Source organism: Aphelocoma coerulescens, chromosome 6 (assembly GCF_041296385.1).
Source record: "Aphelocoma coerulescens isolate FSJ_1873_10779 chromosome 6, UR_Acoe_1.0, whole genome shotgun sequence".
Lineage (NCBI taxonomy): Eukaryota > Metazoa > Chordata > Aves > Passeriformes > Corvidae > Aphelocoma > Aphelocoma coerulescens.
Genome location: NC_091020.1, coordinates 16313355 through 16325987, shown reverse-complemented (window position 1 = coordinate 16325987; position 12633 = coordinate 16313355). Strand labels below are relative to the sequence as shown.

The 12633-nt window shown below is 38.0% G+C and overlaps 1 protein-coding gene across 5 annotated transcripts in view; it reads left to right on the top strand.

The window, feature by feature from the left end:
* The window catches only part of SEC24C (SEC24 homolog C, COPII coat complex component), a 36424-nt gene that overhangs the window by 19935 nt on the left and 3856 nt on the right, over positions 1–12633 (top strand). For all 5 annotated transcript variants that reach the window (XM_069019381.1, XM_069019380.1, XM_069019379.1 and 2 more), the window contains 11 exons: positions 595–706; positions 1518–1645; positions 4138–4276; positions 6191–6306; positions 7588–7712; positions 7971–8162; positions 9146–9239; positions 10942–11058; positions 11538–11708; positions 12078–12174; positions 12437–12582. In XM_069019381.1, the coding sequence (XP_068875482.1) occupies positions 595–706; positions 1518–1645; positions 4138–4276; positions 6191–6306; positions 7588–7712; positions 7971–8162; positions 9146–9239; positions 10942–11058; positions 11538–11708; positions 12078–12174; positions 12437–12582 (1437 nt within the window). The remainder of the gene's footprint in view (positions 1–594; positions 707–1517; positions 1646–4137; positions 4277–6190; positions 6307–7587; positions 7713–7970; positions 8163–9145; positions 9240–10941; positions 11059–11537; positions 11709–12077; positions 12175–12436; positions 12583–12633) is intronic.

Below are 12633 nucleotides of genomic sequence, written 5' to 3'. Positions count from 1 at the left end.
GGCTTTGAAGTTTGATTCATTGACAAGTCTATTGAAATTTCAATTTCCACATTCCCAGAATTCAAATCGCAAACCCTCGAGCAGCACAAAGTAATGAAGATTTCCACCTGATCTTGCAAGCCATATGTCTTTAGGCCAGAGTTGAAGGGGTTAGAAGTAAAGGCATACTATGAAAACAGTGGGAACATAACAGAAAGAAAAAGCCAGGTTACCTCTAGAACTTCAGCTTGAGGATTATAGAAGCTTCTAATTCTGTTTAACTAGAACCATACAGGGGAATACTACCAAAAATTCCTTTCTTGATCTGAGTTTGGCTTTTATGAGTTCAGATCAGACTTTAAAACACAAAATATGCTGCAACTAAGAACACTTGGGGAAAATATACTATTTGCAGCTTGTAATTTATTGTTAGTCATTAAGTACTATTTGAAATCAAACTGAGAGGTGACTGCTTGACAAAATTTACTTGCTCTTCTTATTTTTAGAGATAGTAATGTTTGCCTCAGGTCCCCTTTCCACTGTGTTAGAGATTTTTTATTTTGCAGTACTTGGAAACCAAGCCTCCAAATAATTGCATGGTGTTTTCCATCACAGATTCAAGTGATTGAAGATGACAGAAATAACCGTGGGTCAGAACCATTTGTCACTGGAGTGAGAGGGCAGGTCCCACCTCTTGTTACTACAAATTTCTTGGTCAAGGATCAAGGTAAACTAATTTTCTTTTCCTAAACAAACAAACAAAACACAAATCCCAAAGAGTCAGTGACAGAACCGTATCTTTAAAGGAAATGTGTTTTACCAACAGAGGCTTAGTTTCAGGTGCTGTGTTGATTTGATGTCAGTTTAGATTAACCTGATTGTGTGGTAGCTAGTAACCAACTTGCAGGTAAAAAATGTTTTCCAAGGCAGATACCTAGGACCAGCATTAGCAGAGATATCAGAAAGCAGCAAATGAAGCCTCTTCTTTAGAACTTTATAAAATACACTTAACTGAAATTCACTAGCAACATTGTTAAATTGGACTGACAACTGTGTTTTTTAAAATTAACAAGGATGTAAGTTGGTCTGAGAGCTCCATAGAGAAAAGATGTTTCATCTTTTAATCTCTGACACTTTGAGTTTTAAAGTTCTGGAAAAAACTTCAGAATCTGATTCTATGATCAAGTATTTTACTTTTCAGCCAAAATTACAAAACAAAACAGTAGAAATGTTTGAGTAGAGTTTTCTGTCTACATTATATTTTAGTCTGTGAATACAGTGAAACAGAAATGCTTTTTTATAGGTTTAGGTTGACCAGGAGTCAAGTTCATTTATTTTAAGGTCTTTTATTTTATGTAGTTAATCATGAAGAGGTATTTTATTTGGAATTCAAGTTTTCCATAGATTGAACCTGAATGTTTAGGTAAGCTCTTAGTGTCTGTGGCTTAACAACACAACTTAAGGTATTTTTGTTTCTGTTCTTGAATATAAACTTAATTTGCTCTGAAATTTATGGGTTTTTTTTATTTGTTCCCCAGGTAATGCAAGCCCCCGCTACATCAGATGCACATCTTACAATATTCCCTGCACCTCTGACATGGCCAAACAATCCCAAGTTCCCCTGGCTGCCATCATAAAGCCGCTGGCTACTCTGCCACCAGAGGAGGTGAGAATCGTGTGTAGAGTTATGTGTGCCCTGTACATGCTCGGCAGGAGAATGCTCTCAGGTGTCAACATTTAACACATATGTTTAGAAGGCATATTTAGGTAATGAAGACCAGGTAAACATTGATTCTCCAACAGGTGTGCAATAGAGATCTGTAAAGCAGAAGAATGTTGTGTTCAAAGTTTTTAATATTTTGATGGCATTGATAATTTCAGCTTTTTTGCCGTAGCTGTCAAGCACTGTCACTAAATGACCAAAATACTAGGATGGTCATAAAGCCATACCCTTCCAGCTGATCTCAGTTTCTTTCTTGGTATAAAGTATTTAAATGGTTGCTGATCACAGGTATCAAGTCTTTTCTAGAATGCCAAATTGTGGAATTGGATGAGAATTTATGAAACAGCACTGGTTAAGCTGTTTAATATGGATGTACATGCACAGCACTGTGTGGGATGACAGCACAACACTGAGTACTGGGCACTGCTGAGCTGCACTTGTATTTCTGCCCTTTCTCTCTGCAGCACTTACTTCTCTCTAGGTGTAGTGTGTGGCTGTTTAGCCTTTTACCCACTCATGTTTGGTTGCTGAGAATGTGAAAGCTCAGAAACTTTTACAGAGTTTGACATTTTTTTAAGTAGTCTAAATACTCTGGCTACTGTGTAGTGTTAGCCTGCTTGGAGCAGTGACATAAACAGGCTTGTTAAATTTGAATACATACGTCTGCAGTATTCTGTTCCCTGTTAAACCTAAGTGTAGCATCTGCTGAGAAAAGCCATTTCCTCTGGTCTGTTTAAGGGTTCTTTTAAGGTTTTCCTGTTCCATTTCATTAGTGTTCCTAAACTATGGTTTGAATTTTAAAAAGTGGTTTATGATAAAACTATCTGTGGCTGAAGTTTAAAAGAAACACAATAGGAGAATGAGGTCTTACTTGGGAAACTTGGAGGCTTGTGAAGTTACACATTTTTAGCAAAACTTTACAAATAATAATTGTTTGGTCTCGTGATGTGTTTATGCTTTGAACAAACACTTGTGGTGTCCAAAAAAAAAAAAAGGCTAGGGTTGGAAAATTGCCCTGGAGACCAGTCAGCTTCTAGTATTTGGAAGTTCTTTATGGCAAGGGCAGACTCACTGTGGAGGGGCCCTTCCAACAGATGAAGACTCAGCTGTTCAGAGCAATAAGACTGTAAATAGAACTAAAGCTTCACATATGAGAGGATAAATGTTTTGTGAAAATAATATCTTATGAAACTATAGCATTCAGATAAATTTACGATATTTCATAATCCAGGACCTTTGCCTTATGTTATGCACTGTTCAGGAAACTAAACTTGAGGCTTTGGAAAGAAGTATCTGTGTTCTGGGACTAAGTGGTTAATGACAAGTTAGGTATAGTGCTGCCTGTTTCCAGCACCCTTGTAGTTTGTTTGCATGTTACAGAGGGGAGGCTGAGGAAAAAAAAAATTGTGTTGAAGTACAATACCAACATTGCCTGCCAGTCAGAAAAGTTGGAAATTTGTTTCCTCTGAAGAGGTCAGCCTGGCCTATAGGAAATGAGAAATGCTGGCTGCAAAACCATTGTACTGTCATTAAATGGTTAGGGGGGTTGAATGAAAAGACATAACACATCTGTGGCATGAAGAGGAAAGTGACTGGAGCATTTGCTAATCTTCCGATCAGTGAATATATTGTCTCTTAAAAATGAGTATAGATTTAAGGTAACAGAGAGTTAAGACCAGACACCTTTATTGGCAGAAAATTTAAAAACAAGTAGTTATATTTTTGAGCTAAGTTTTTAGTTACAAAAAGTGTTTTGAACTATGAATGCAGCTTATAACTTTCATGAGTTCTGTCTCAATAATTTTAAAGTGCTTCCTGCTTGTTCTGATGTTGAGAAGTTGCCAAGCATCTTCTTCTGGTTTGGGTGCAAAAAGAACATATAAGTAACAGTTGAAAAAGGGTGTCACTATATAACAGTTTTGAGGACTTGCTGTACAGTGGGGTCAAGACAGTAAGAACTTGTGGTTATAATGTATTTCATGATGGAGTTCAAAAATAAGTCTTACCAGATGGAATTTTTTACGGTAGATACTCTGCATTCCATATAGTCAAGAATATAATGACTGGCTTTGCTTTTGTTAAAAAGCTTGCTTTTTACAAGGGGAAGAGAGAAGGGTGAAGAGTCACTTTCAGTCTTTCGTGTTCACTTCGGTTATATCTGGCGGTGCATTGTGGTCATGTTCTTCAAGCTTCTGGCTATGTGGGAGAGCCCACTGATGACTCTAGCCCACAAAATACTGCTGTGCTAGAGCTTGAATTGAAAAGCACTTACGAAATACTTGTTCAGGTTTCCCACCTCCCCTGCACTCTCTCTCACAATGCTATATCTTATGCCATGTACAGGGAGATAGAAATGACCACACAATGCAGAGCTTAAAACTTTCTCATCATGATGTGACCTTTCTTTTCATGTTTTTTTTCTCTTGCTTCCACAGACCCTTCCTTATTTGGTAGACCATGGAGAATCCGGTCCTGTCCGATGTAATAGGTGCAAAGCTTACATGTGCCCTTTTATGCAATTCATTGAAGGTGGAAGGAGGTTCCAGTGTTGTTTCTGCAGCTGTGTCACTGAGGGTAAGGTTTCTTCTGGAAATCACTCTTTGGGCTCTACTGGAAAGGTCTTGGAACAAGATGCAGGCAAATAAGTCTTTATGAAGTTACGATCATTTATAAGGAATACTGTGTTTTAGTATGTGTCTAGTCTTGTAAAAAATTATTGTAAGGCATGTTCAGTGTTCATTTCTGAAATTGTGTTCAAATAGGTGCTTATGCATTGTAGTAGTGTAGCAAATTTTTAATACGATGTATTTGTAGCATAATGCCTGGTGGTTTGAAAGACCGTTGTATTTTCATAGGATATTTCAAAAGTACGGGGTTTTTTAGCAGACTGAGATACAGATCTAGTCTGTAGCATATGTTAGAATTTTTTTTCTCACAAAGCCTTTTTTTGCCTCACAAACATTCCTTAGAGGTGAGATTGCAGTTAAATCTGCTACAGCTGAAAAAGAGTTTTCAGTACAGGCCAGTTAATATTAGTTGCTCTTCTAAATTAGTACAAAACGTGCTTCATTTTAAGCAGAAGTCACAATGGGCTGCTCATAGCATGACATTTGTAGATTTGTTTTGAAGGCACAGTGGAATGTAAGGTACAACAAACCTTATGAGGACGTTTTCAGTGTTCCATTTGGTAGCACTGATGGCTTTTAATGGACTGTTCTTACCATCTCAATTATGCTGTACAAGTGTTTGTACTAACCAAAATGGGGATTAGAAATGGCCAACTTTAAAAAACCAATTTTGTCTGATCATTTTCCGCCTGCATACATTCCCGGTCCTTCTCACTCAGCAACTGTATGTACCTATAACAACTGAGCAAAGGCAGAAAAGGGAGGGATGCTGAGAGACAGCTGATGAAAGCAATAAGAACACAATGTAGTTGTACCTAAAACTTGAGAACAATTTTTGTTTTCTTGCCAAAAATCATCAGGCAATTATCTTATATGGGATGTGTACTTGGGAACAAGAGTGATAGATGCCTATAGTCTTAATGATATCACTTTGTTTTCTTTTGAACTTTTGAAACTTTAAATGTTTAAAATAGTTTAAATATGGTGAATACTGTCATTCCAGGTAGTCTCATTTTATTCTCCCCTGGAGCTATATAGACAGCTATATAGAGCTATATAGACAGCTGTAGCTGCAATACGTTTTGTCACTGGAGCAGTTCTGCAGGAGGGAGTGTCTGTCATGGTAGTTCTTGGGGCACAAGGGAAATACTTTGTTTCTGCAGCTGACTTTTGTAGGCAAAAATTTAGCTTAACTCCCATTTTATTTTCTGATACCTCGTGCCAGCACAAAAGTACTGGGTGCTGGGCATGTGGTTACACTTCTGTTCCTCCTTCTTAATCCACTGTAAGAAGTACTCTGTCTATTCTGATAAAAAGATTATGGGAGTCTCTGCATGCGAGAGTGCCTGGAGGCTTTACTCTTGTGCAGCATGGGAAGGGAAGGAAAAACTAACTCATGTAGCAAAATAAGGAGCTCAATGTTTTAGTAAGCCTGATTTGAGTCAGTGATGACGTAGCCTGTAGTTTGCCTCAAACTCTGTTTTACATAATTTGTTACAACTTATATGGGACGTTATATTTTTCCTTTGGACTAAATCTTTCAGAATAATCCTAAAAGTGTATTGTAGTGATGTTTCTGATATGAAATGTAAAATGAGAATGGAAAGGAGATTCAAGAAAAGTACAACAGTAACTACACAGTGTGCTGTCTGGTGCATGAGACAAACTGGAGTAAGTTTGGTTTTTTTTGCTTTAATGATGTTCTTAAATTGCATTAATATTTTTAGTACTTGTGTGCTAGCCCAGAGTGCTAGTTCACTTTCCTGGAGTTTTTTTTGAAACAGTTGTTGTCATGTTGTCTCTCTAGTCACAGTGTTTATTATGGACATATCACTGAGTGTAATGATTTTTCCTTTCCCAGTGCCACCTCACTACTTCCAACATTTGGATCATACTGGAAAGCGAGTAGACTTCTATGACCGACCTGAGTTATCACTGGGGTCATACGAGTTTCTAGCAACAGTTGACTATTGCAAGGTACAGTAGAACGTGTTTATTGCTTTATTTATTTTACTTTTAAGTAAAAAAAACTATTTTCTTGCAAGTAAGAAAGACATGAATTGTCTGAGGCTAATTTCTAGCTGGCAGAGATAATTAACAGCATTAATCCAACCCACTTTATTGTGTAAAATAACATGCCTGTTTGCTTATTTCCAAAACTAGAGGAAGTCCTGATCACACATGGCATAATATAATTTAATAGCTGTCTCTGTAATTTTTTTTTCTGGAGCTATCTATATAAGCAGCTATGGCTGTGCTTACCTTAGGAGTTGTGCAGAAGGGACTCTTGTGCAGTAGCCCTTAGCAGAAAAGGGGATTGTAGGAGAGGTTCAAGACAAGTACAATAGTCACTGTGCAATGTGCCACCTGTTACCTAAGGCAGACCTTACCTATTGAACTTCAATTTCAAATACAGCCAAAATGGTTAAAAGCGCAAGAATAACGTGGAAATGTATCTTTTCAAAGCTGTTTTGCTTTTAAATTAAAGATTTAAATAATAATTAACTTCTAAGGAATAGGGAAAATGTGTGCAAGGTATTTATTAAAGCAACTTATATCTCTGCTGAAATATTATGCTGAGAAAATAGATGTCTAAATGTTGTGAGTTTATGCCGGTTGCCTTCTAATGCCTCTGTTTTACTTCGAGTTAAGACAAAAAGTCCAGTTATTTTCTAACAGCGTAAGAACTTTAAATCAAACGAGATGCGATCTTCCCAGCTTTTTTGAAAGTTCTTCTATTTTGCTTTTGTTCTGAGTGCTTGTTCCAGTATGATCTATAGACTTCAGTAAACTATTGACTAAAACAAGTTTTTCATTCCCAAAGAAAGCCTGATTTTTAAGAAGGAAAAAGTTGTCATCCTTGGAGAGGAAAATCTTTTAGTTTATATTGGTGAAATCACCTATGACAAGTCTGGTCAGGTTCCAAAGTCTTGAGATCTGGCAGGAATCTTCCCTGTCTAGTTTTTCAATCTATCCTAGTCATGTAAAGGGATTATTTAGTTATAACTGTTCTTCTCTGATCAATGGTAAAGTCAGTCTAGGGCATTTAATACCAGTGCATTTCAAATATAATATGATTACATGTCTGTTAGTTGGAAAAGGACAGGAGAATGAGCTGAAGAGACAACTGCTGCTCATGCTTACAGAGGTACATGAAAGCAACTAAGTTTTGACCAGCATTGATTTGTCTGTGTTAGGGAGCTGTTATGTGAGCTGCATTACATGGCAATAGTGTGGTTTCTTCCCTCTCTTCCACAGAATAACAAGTTTCCTAGTCCACCTGCTTTCATTTTTATGATTGATGTGTCTTACAATGCTGTGAAGAGTGGCTTAGTGAGGCTAATATGTGAAGAATTAAAGTCACTCCTAGATTACCTGCCCAGGTAGGTATATTGTGAACTACTGTTGTCAGTTAAAACGGGGGATGCTGTTACTTTTTCTCTTTAAAAATGCTAGAAATTAAAAAATTATTTGATAATTCTGTCAAGCTTTTCTTCAGAAAAAGGCCAAGCAGAACATTTCTTGATACCCTTCTAGGTGAAAATAAATTTTACTTCCTTTCATTTTTCCCTTATTGTGTTGGGTTAAGAGTAATGGTTTTCCTATCTTCTTGGATGTGAAGGCAAGTATGTCTCTTACAGGGAAGGCAACATGGAGGAATCAGCCATTCGAGTAGGCTTTGTCACCTACAACAAAGTGTTACACTTCTATAACGTGAAGAGCTCACTGGCACAGCCACAAATGATGGTGGTCTCAGATGTGGCAGATATGTTTGTGCCACTCCTTGATGGTTTTCTGGTGAATGTGAATGAGTCCAGGACAGTTATTGCCAGGTAATAGAAATTGGTTTACCATGTGTGTAGTAAAATTTTGTTTGGTAGATTCAAATGTTGTGTGCTTAATTGTCATGTTAAAGCACTCCATGTGTTTTAACTTACTATACTGTTTGAGATTAAGCTGGCAAAGTAGGGTGGGGAAATTCAAGGGCTAAAGGTTTATTTGGCTCATAGTCCAGCTTGGCAGAAAGTGTATGTAAAGGGATTTAGAGCAGAAGGGCATTTCTGGAGAGAAAAAAACAAACAAACTAAAACCAAGCCACAACAAAACACAACTAGGATGGTGCAGAGTGAAAGTTACAAGAATACTGCATCACTGTCTTTAAGGCAACTGCTTAAATAACTGCAAAGTGAGACAATAGGGATGTCCACTTTTGGTTCCGTGGAGAAAATAGACTAAGTGGGATAAGAAGATAAAATCTGAAAGGAAAGAAAGAAGTTAGTGAAGTTTTGGCAAACTATTTACCATGATATTTGAACTGTAATTATTCTATGGTGTGTAGCTAACTACATTTTGGGAACTAGATGTGGAATTGCATGTTTTTAGAGAAAATTTCTAGCCTGTTTTGTAATGCATTAAACAAACCTAAATACAAAACTGTGGATTAAACCTATTGATCTTTGAATAGTACACAAGATGCTTGGCAAACAGAGGCCATGTGTCACTAGTATTTCCAAAGAATTTACTTACCTGTATATATTGGAATATATTAGAAGAAATACAGAAGAGCTGTGGACTAGACATCAGTTGAGGCTATACAGCAAGCACTGAGGATATGGATGAGAGAAGCCAATGAAGAACACGACAGCATTTTTGTCAGATGAGATGCCAAATACTGTAAAAATTATGCAAATTTACAGACATGTTAGCCACTTCTGTTTAAACCACCTCACTCTTCTAGATCATCAACTACAACTGTGTGGCTTTTCCTATTAAATGGGATCTTGAATTCCTCTTTTTTTTTCTTGTTCTTTGCTAGTTTGCTGGATCAGATTCCAGAAATGTTTGCAGACACCAGAGAAACAGAAACTGTTTTTGCACCTGTGATTCAAGCAGGGCTGGAGGCACTGAAGGTTAGTAAATTGTTATGATGAATTGTTTTCAGCCAATTACTCTGAAGTTCATATTCTGCTAACACACACTAATAAGACAATTCTAAAGATTTTGTAAGCTCCTTGTGGTAGATGCATTGCATGTAGGGTGTACTTGGCTCTATTTTGAAGTGCATGTACCTTCTGTTTTGTGCAGCTATCTATATGTTCTTTACCCAATTCTTTTTTAAATCATTTTTTCAAAGTGTAAGAACATGGCTTACTTTCTGTTGTCTGTCTGGGTTTTGCTTTAAACAGTTTACAGAACCTACAGGAAAAAAAAGAGCCTCCAGCATTAAAAAACCAAGTGCTGAAGTCTGTTAAGTCTCATGGAAGTGTTCTGTAGTTTGGTGTCTTTTTAATCCTGTACTCTGGTAGAATCTTAAACAAAAGGAGAGAATGCTATCTGTTGAAGTTGCCTGCAACAATGTGCTAACCAAGTAAACCTTTCCTAAAGTTCTTCCATTCTAGTACTTCATCCAGACATAATTACATGCATGGTTTAACTCCAGCTTGTCTGCTGATCAAATTGAATGCCTGTATGACTTCACCCCAAAGTGATGACACAGCTCTATTTGTCTGTCATGTCAGCCAGCCAATCATTTTAGTTGGAAAAGACTTACACGATAAGCCCAGCTTTTAAACCAGCCCTGCCAAGTCCTCCACTAAACCATGTTCCTAAGTACCACAACTACGCATCTTTTAAATACCTCCAGGGATGGTGACTCCACCACTTCCCTGGGCAGCCTCTTCCAGTGCTTGACAGCCCTTTCCATGAAGAAGTTTTTCCCAATATCTAATCTAATCTAAAACTCCCCTGGTGCAACTTGAAGCCATTTCCTCTTGTCCTATCTCTCTTCGCGAGAAGAGGCTGACTCCCACCTGACTACAACCTCCTTTCAGATAGTTGTAGAGAGCAACAGTGTCTCCCCTGAGCCTTCCTTTTCTCCAGGCTGAACAATCTGAATTCCCTCACTGACTCCTCAAGCAAGAATTGTGCTCCAGACCCTTCACCAGCTCCACAGCCCTTCCATGAACATGCTACAGCACCTCAATGCCCTCATAGTGAAAGGCCTGAAACGTTTAAGTGGAGCCTCACCAGTGCTGAGTACAGGGGGAATGATCTCTCTTAAACTCAGTTTTCGTTACAATTTTTCAATCAAGAACTAATAAAAATTGCTAATTGACTTTTTACATACTGCCTGTGTCACGGAAAATAGCTACTAAACGTTAGCTAGTGTTGGTATGGGGTGTTGATTTAAAATTACTGGTCTGTTGAAGCTCAGATTACAAAATTCTTTGCCATTTCTGTGACTTTTTCCCACAAATTCAGTAGCTACAAATCAGGGAAGAAGGCAATGCAACATGTTTGCACAAAATCTTTTGTATCTGGGTCCTGCTTACTGTTCTGTCTCCTTGGAGAAAGTTCTTTTCTCCCTGCTGTGGAACTAGCACAAATCCAGTAGAACTCAAACATGCTCTTCTGTAACTGACCAGTAATTTGTTCTCGCTCCATTGGACACCAGTCAAGTAACCAAGTGACAGCAAGCCTGTGTGTCTGGTAGAGTCATCCTGACATAAAAAGAGTGATGAGGTTGCTTGAATGTTTGTTCTTGAATCACTGCTTCCCTTACAATTTTTTGAAATGTATCTAACCTCTGTTATTGCATTCACTTTCCTGCAGGCAGCTGAGTGTGCTGGCAAGCTCTTCGTTTTCCACACCTCTCTGCCCATTGCAGAGGCCCCAGGGAAGTTAAAGAACAGGGATGATAGGAAACTGATCAACACAGATAAGGAGAAGGTAATAATGATATGTGTGATCCTTACACAAGAGTGTATATTATGCTCTTTATGGAATAAAATAACTGAAACAGTGTTTTAAAAATTACACAGATAGCACATACTGCAACAGTCCCAGCCTAATACCTTTTAACATTCCACTTCTATCTTCTGTTCCCAAGCAGGGCTATGGAGACTTGACATCATAAGGGCAGCTCTAGTCTGAGAACAAGAAGAGTTAGCTCTAGATTATTACACAGGGTAAAATACCAAATCTGGGTTAAAGTAAATGTGCTGAATTTAGAGTTAAAGCAAAATGTGTAGTAATTTTCATAATTATTAACAATTCTTCAAAGGCAGAGTCAGGGAGAATTTAGATTATTCTGATTTTCCTGAAGAAAGACTTAAAATATAAAAGTGTATTGACTGGGATTATAAGATGGATCTTGCTTTCCTTTTCCTGCACAAACTTCTGATGTCATCTCTGATTTCCTTTCTTAGACTTTGTTTCAACCACAGACAAGCTTTTACAACAACTTGGCCAAGGACTGTGTGGCCCAGGGCTGCTGTGTGGATCTATTCCTATTTCCAAACCAGTATCTGGATGTGGCCACACTGGGCGTAGTACCTTACCAGACAGGAGGCTCCATTTATAAGTATGCGTATTTCCAGGTAGGAGTGACATTGACTCAGGCTGGTATTTTATCCAAGTAAGAATTAATTGTTTAGCTAAGAGTTCTTTTTTTCATAGTGGGAACCACAGTGAAGAAGTACTTCTTTGGAAGTAAATGGCTACTTAAATTTCAAGATAATCAGCAAAATGATTTGGTAGCTTTGTGTCTTTATACAAAACCCAACAGGAAGAGCTAGGCTGTTACCTCTTAGCACAATATTTTATTGGCAGGCCTCTGAGCCTGGTATCATGGTTGACTTTTAAAGTAAGACCACAGGAGGTAGCATCTGGTTTTAAATTACTTTATGGTTTATGAAGCAGGTCTGATTTATGGAAGTGTGAAACTTCAATTACTGCTTGCCTTCTAGCTGGAGACAGACCAGTACAGATTCCTGAATGACTTGAGAAGAGATGTCCAGAAAGAAGTGGGATTTGATGCTGTAATGAGAGTGCGCACAAGCACAGGTGGGTGTTAGCATGGATGAATCTTCATAAATTGACCACTTCAAGCATGTCTCATGGGAAGAAAGAGATTTTCCCATAATTTAAAACACATGGTGACTAGGCTATCCCAAAAGCTCTGCTAAAGCTTTAGGATTCTCTTTTGTTGAGACTGCAAAGATCCTGCTGAAATCTGTCAGGATAACTTGGTGTCAGGGTCCAAAGACTGGTTGTCGTCTTGTTCTGTTCAAAATGGTGGTTGATGTTGGGTTTTTCCCTCTTTTAGGTATTAGAGCAACTGACTTTTTTGGAGCTTTCTATATGAGCAACACAACTGATGTAGAGATGGCAGGTTTGGACTGTGATAAAACAATCACAGTGGAATTCAAGCATGATGATAAATTGAGTGAAGACAGTGGTGCACTCCTTCAGGTGAGGGGGGAGGCTTTGTAGAAGAAGTGAGTTGACAATTGAACTGAATTA